The 6,000-nt window shown below is 33.2% G+C and overlaps 1 protein-coding gene across 1 annotated transcript; it reads right to left on the bottom strand.

Moving 5' to 3' along the window:
• Positions 1–928: 928 nt before the first annotated feature.
• LOC124924782 lies at positions 929–1,729 on the bottom strand. The gene has a single exon (XM_047464774.1). The coding sequence runs from the start codon at positions 1,727–1,729 to the stop codon at positions 929–931; it is 801 nt and encodes a 266-aa protein (XP_047320730.1).
• Positions 1,730–6,000: the final 4,271 nt, after the last annotated feature.

Genomic DNA, 6,000 nt, shown 5'->3' with positions numbered 1-6,000 from the left:
AAAACAGAACAATAATTCAGAAATATAAAAAGAGAAAAGAACAAACTCTGAAGAGATAAGGAAGCATATAAGAAGAGAACAATAATCCATAAATAAACCTTCAACAGAAAGAAGATTTGTAAACTTCATTACCTGTCATCATTGTTCATTGTGAACTTTGTTTGAGACCGATCGAAGTAAGAAAAAAAATTGAGGTCTAAGGCTCAGCTAAATGTCAAAGTTCGTTGTGGTAGGGTTCTGAAATCAAAATCTCATCTCACATTACCCTCAATTCTCTCGCTAACTCGTAAGTCTCCCTTCGGTTCCTTTATCTGAGAAGGAACCGAAGGGAGACTACGTGAATATCCCATTATAGTTCAGTGATAAAATTGACATTCTTCCTCCTTTTTCTCTTTGTTAGAATCCAAATCTTTTTCTCCTGAATTTCATGTAAAATTCTATATTTTCCCCTCAAATTCAAACTTCTTTAAGTTTTCCATCAATCTTATGAAAATAAATAAATGATTTTCTACACAACATCATATATGTGGACAGGGTTAATATGTTTTCAGTTAGGAATGGGAAAACCAATATTGTAAAAAACCCAACTTGATTTAAGTTCTTACGATAACTTAGCCCTCAAAAATTAAGATTTTGGATTTCTTTTGAGTTAGTATATTTGGTTCTATGTTCATGTGTTAACTCATGGCAAATCATGACTTGTTTAAACGTTTTTATAGGGGTTTTCTCCAAAGATTCGTTGAGCTTGCGTGGACTGTGGACTATGGAATATTGAAAATTGACTCCTTTAAAAAGAGATTAAATGATGTCAATCAAAAGACAAGATGTATGTTTGGTAAAATTATTGTATTGTATAGGCTATTGATTTGTACACCTATGAACAAATTATAATGTGTCAAAATTGAATAGAGGGATGTGATATCCTCTCCTAGTAGCTAAGCATGTTGAGGAGCAAAACTCTAGTCTTGATCAAGTGTTTGAACAAGCAGTCTAGTCCTTCTTCAATATCTTGAATTTTGAGTTCCATCTCTTCCAAATGTCTCTGTGTGCTCTCAATATCCATCACTCCCAAAGCTTCATTTATTTGGTCAAATTCATTTTTGCTTGTTCCCTCCTTGTGGATTAGCTTCGAGATTAAACTTGATCGTGCCTTTGTCCCCATAATGTAAGTCAATGATGATTCAAGAACTGAAATTGTGGCAGATTGGACACCGTTGAATAAATCAATAGCTTCTAATTGATCGTTTCCTTCCGAGATCTTGACATTCTTGAGATCCTTTAAAGCCATTTGAATTGCCCTTTTGTCCTTCTTTCTGGAGGCCAAATACTTTCCAGAGGCATCAGTTGCATCTTTCCTTCTTCTGAGAGATGAAAGAAGTCCTTGCACATCAAACTTGGCCTGGGAGAAAATTCCCTTGCTGGCTGTGCAGGCATCCAAGACCTTGATATATTTATCCAGCACATCATCTGCTAGTTTCTTATTGGATTCTTGGACAGTTGTCAATGAATGTTGAATGTGAGGCATCTGTAATAAGTCATCAACAGATAAATGCAGATCTTGAAGGCCGCTCAGCCTATCTCCTAGAGAAGACAATGAAGTTGCCCCATTTTCCTTAAGTCTGTTAAGTTGTTCATCCAATTGTGGAAGGAGTGGGTAGGTTCTTGATGGAAAGCTGATTGACCGAGCATGCTGCCGAGTTCTCATTCTGAAAGGAGAAGATGGTGCCATTTTAATGAACAACTTCTAAGTTTGTCTTGAAAAGATGCTTGTGAGTTTGGTATCTCTTCTTCTGGCATATGCTCCATATTTATAGTCTCTCTTCCATATTCTGGTGATAACGTGATCTTGATCTTGATCTGAATGAGATAGCATTTGCTGTTTTTGTTTTCAATGTTGGCTCAGTGTTTCCCTCCCACCAGTCAGGTTATTTAGAAGTCAGATGAACTTAAACTTAACAATGGGTTTGTCTTGATCATGTTCTAATATAATTCACATGAAACAAGGTATGCAACTACTATTCTCTTCTGTTGTCTCCCCCATGGGATAGATGACAACTCACATTTCTATTTAAGATTGTCATTTATGCTCATTTATCTGCATATGACTGGCTCTGCAAACCTATTATAATATAGGTCATTTATTCAAATCTACCACAATATTTTATTTTCATAATCATGTGCAGCAACTTGAATACAATTGGAATCGTTTTATTATATGCTTAGACATCATCTGCACACTCACCAAGAACAAACATGTGGTTATGTCGTATTATAAAATTTGTTTGGTTACATTGAATTATAAAATATGTCTAGGGTCTCTTCATCGTGGTTATGTGCAAATACTAATAATGTAGTTGCACGAGCATCATCAATAAATCAAGGTATTTAATTATTTCTCTCGATCAGAATTGTCTCCCCCACGAGGAATATATTATGCTTCCCTCTCGCTGTCTGTCTGGTCTACATTAATTGTTATAATGCAAAACTGTTAGATATTTCCTTCTTTTATTCAAGTAACATAGATCTGGTGTTTTTCTCTCTTGCAGTGGATAGATAGCTATTTGCATCCCTTGTGAAAATCGGCCACACGCTCTTGACAAATCTCTGTTTTCAACTGAGGCAAACCGACGGTAAGTGTTGCTCTGTTCTTATCTTCTTATTACAAATTATCAGGAACTTCTTCTTTTGGATGGGAAGGCCTATCCTCCAATTGACTTAGCAAATTGAAGGAAGAAAGTTCATATCTTTTTTATCAAGCATCATTCTGTTAGAGCCTTTGGTATTTGGAATTTGAAATGTTGTATTAGATTGCTCCCCAGACAAAGAACCTGCCCTCATCAAAGATGAAGTTATGAATGTCTTTGATCACTTTCAGAATAAAACTTGGAATTCAACTTCTGTCATGTTCAAGTCTCCTTGGCTAATGATTTGAAACAATTCAGGGTATAAGATTATTGGTAAGTGTAGTCTTATCGGATTATCAGTTCACCTTTGTGAAAGTGCATCAGATTGTTGATGTAGTTCTCATTGCTAACGATTGTGTGGACGTTGTAATGAAAATGAACGATACATGGTGCCATTTGTAAGATTGATATTATATAAGCCTCATGCTCAGCTCAGGGATTTTCTATTCTTCGTTATAGCTGTGCATGGTTTATTCAAGAGCTCTGAGTAACGGGATCATTTGTCCCTATTTACTATGGATATGGAGGTGGTGTTGAGCTTGTTTATTCCAAAGCTGGAAGTACAATTAGGAGGAACGTGATCTTTTTCAGGCCAACAATTAAGGAATGTTTTCGAGAGTAGTCTAAGATATTTCTCATCAAAAAACCTTATAACTAGCATATATTGGCTACTAATTTGGGCTTTAAAGTGGGGAATCTACCAAGAAGATATCCATGATTTGGAATTCTTGAAAAGATTAAGACTAGCAATACCTTGTGGAAACTGAAATTTTTGTCCCAAGGTGAGAGGATGATCTTTATCAACAATTCTTTATTTATCTTCTACCTATATGGTCTTACAAACTTACTCACCTTACTAAATGGGAGTATGTGAAGATGAGTAAAAGAGAAAGGCTGGCTTGGGATTAAACGATGTAGTTGTTTTCACCTTATTATTCCGGCGTTGGAAGGGGGAAATTTGCATGGCACAGAGACAGAAAACGGTCAAATGTCTAGAATAGACATATTTCTTTTTAACTCGGACTGGAAAAGGTTATTCCTCTCAAACAGTCAAAGAGCAGAGTCTTTTGGATCACATACCTATCTTGTGGACTTGTTCCTAAGTCGAAGCTCCTTTCCGATTCAAGAACGCTCTACTAGATAATTTCAATTTTACCTCAGCAGTCAATAACTGGTGAACAACACATAATTTAATTTCCTCATTAATTTTGGCCTTCAAACAAAAGGATCTTAAAACATTTTTAAAAGAATTGAGACGTTACTAATTTTGTTTCTCTCAAATCTAACATTGAAGAAGTGACTAGCAAGGAAATTGATGATATTGATAAGGCCGAGGTGCTTCAAGATTTATTAGAAAAATAGGTGATGAATAATCACTCTTATGGAAAAGCCTAAATTTTTCTACAAATGGGAAGAAAGCAACCCAAGTCAAAAATCTAGATGACTTTGGATTAAGGAAGGCGACTATAATAGTAGTGTTGAGATGTCTTGAATTGATAATGCAATGAAAAAGAATATTGAATACAAAAAATATATCTTTTTAGTGTGTAATCTTGATTTAAGGAAATAAGATTAACACAAAAGGAAATGTGATCTTTTGTTAAGGTAATATAACTAGAAAAATATTGTGATAATATTTTGGAGATTATATGCCAAAATATTGTGTTAACCTAGTTGAAGCTTATTTAAAAGTGTAGTCGGGCACTTTAGAAAGCTGAAGTCTTTGCCTTGAGGGCATCGTTTCCAGTCCCACTTCGGTATCTGTTAGGGTTTTAGGGGGCGAGTGTTATATAAACTTGTGTCATAACCCTAGTCAGTACTTTTGTAATCTCTGTTCTTATCTCCAAATAAGATTCTCTCTTTTTAATGGACGTAGCCAAGTTTTATCTTTGTGAACCACGTTAAAATTTGTATTGTTCTTTATTGGTTACGTTATCTACGCGTTCCGTTACAACAAGTAGTTTCATAATTACGCAAACACTCAAAAAGATGCAATCGCATTTCAATTCTCAGTCTCAATGGGCGACGTGGAAAATTCAGGTACTATCAAGAATTCTATCACAACATTTTACGACGAACTTCTTAAGGAAACTCGTCTTTTCAAACCCACACTTGACGTGGTCTCTTTCACGAGCATTACAAGTGATCAAAGCTAGGCCCGACCCAAGGACAATGCAACCAATGCAATTGCATAGACCACCCACTTTTTAGGGGCTCCAAAATTTTTAATTTTTAATATATAATATTATTAATTATATATTATAAAATATTTATTTTATATATTTATTTCTTTATAATACTTTAACTTTCTTTCTTTATTATATACAAAAATGTATTTTTTTTCTCTTTCCACATTATATAATAATATATTACTTATTTTTCTCTATATCATATATAATATAATAATATATTAATTATTTTCTCCCTTCATATTATATCTAATATAATAATATATTAATTTTTTTTAATATATTACTTATTTCTCTATATATCATATATAATAATATATTAATTTTTTTCTCTCTAATAATCTGTAAATGTAAACAACCGATATTATTATTTTTTATAGCATTTTTTATCCTTAATATTATGCTTATTTTCTATCTATCTCTATTATAACTTTTTTATATCACTAATCCTAATTATATTATTTATATTGTATCCGTCTTTCCTTCTCTAATATTTTAAAGTTGTTTATCCATACATTTTTATACTTTTAAATTTATTTTTTTATTTTTCTTATTCTTATGTTTATCTTCATAATCTTTTCTTATTTTAAAATATCTATTATATTTTTTTATTATAGAAACATCATACACAATATATCACAAAATTATAAAAGAATGCTTCAAAATCATCAAAAGCATATCAATACCAACTATGTATTTTTTTTCTTTTTTTAAATCAATAATCTAGTTATATATTTAATTTGTATATTTAATATGTTTTTATAAAATGTACAACTATTATATTTATTTTAATTTTAGGGAGCCACAACATTTGAATTTATATTGGGCCTCCCAACCCTTGGGCCCGGCCCTGATCAAAGCTCCTTCATTGAGCAAACTTTCACGTTGAAGGAAATACGAAAGACGTTCAATGATTACGATGAGGACAAGGCTCCCGCTCCAGGCGATTTCACTCTAAATTTCATCAAGGTTTCTTAGAAATTTATCAAGCCTAGTTAAGCTTTAAACTATGACCGAGCCTTTCGAGTTCTTTAGTTCAAGAAACAAGTTCTTGATTGTAGGGACCAGGGACATAGAGTGAGGAAAGAAGTCAAGGTTAAGAGAGAAGAAACTGGGGTGAGAAGAGA

The sequence above is a fragment of the Impatiens glandulifera genome, chromosome 2 (assembly GCF_907164915.1).
Source record: "Impatiens glandulifera chromosome 2, dImpGla2.1, whole genome shotgun sequence".
Taxonomy (NCBI): domain Eukaryota; kingdom Viridiplantae; phylum Streptophyta; class Magnoliopsida; order Ericales; family Balsaminaceae; genus Impatiens; species Impatiens glandulifera.
Note: the sequence above shows the minus strand (reverse complement) of the source record. Positions and strands in the feature narration are given on the sequence as shown.

Coding starts and splice junctions, on each gene's coding strand:
- LOC124924782 (XM_047464774.1), bottom strand. CDS start 1,729: ATGGCACCATCTTCTCCTTTCAGAATGAGAACTCGGCAGCATGCTCGG.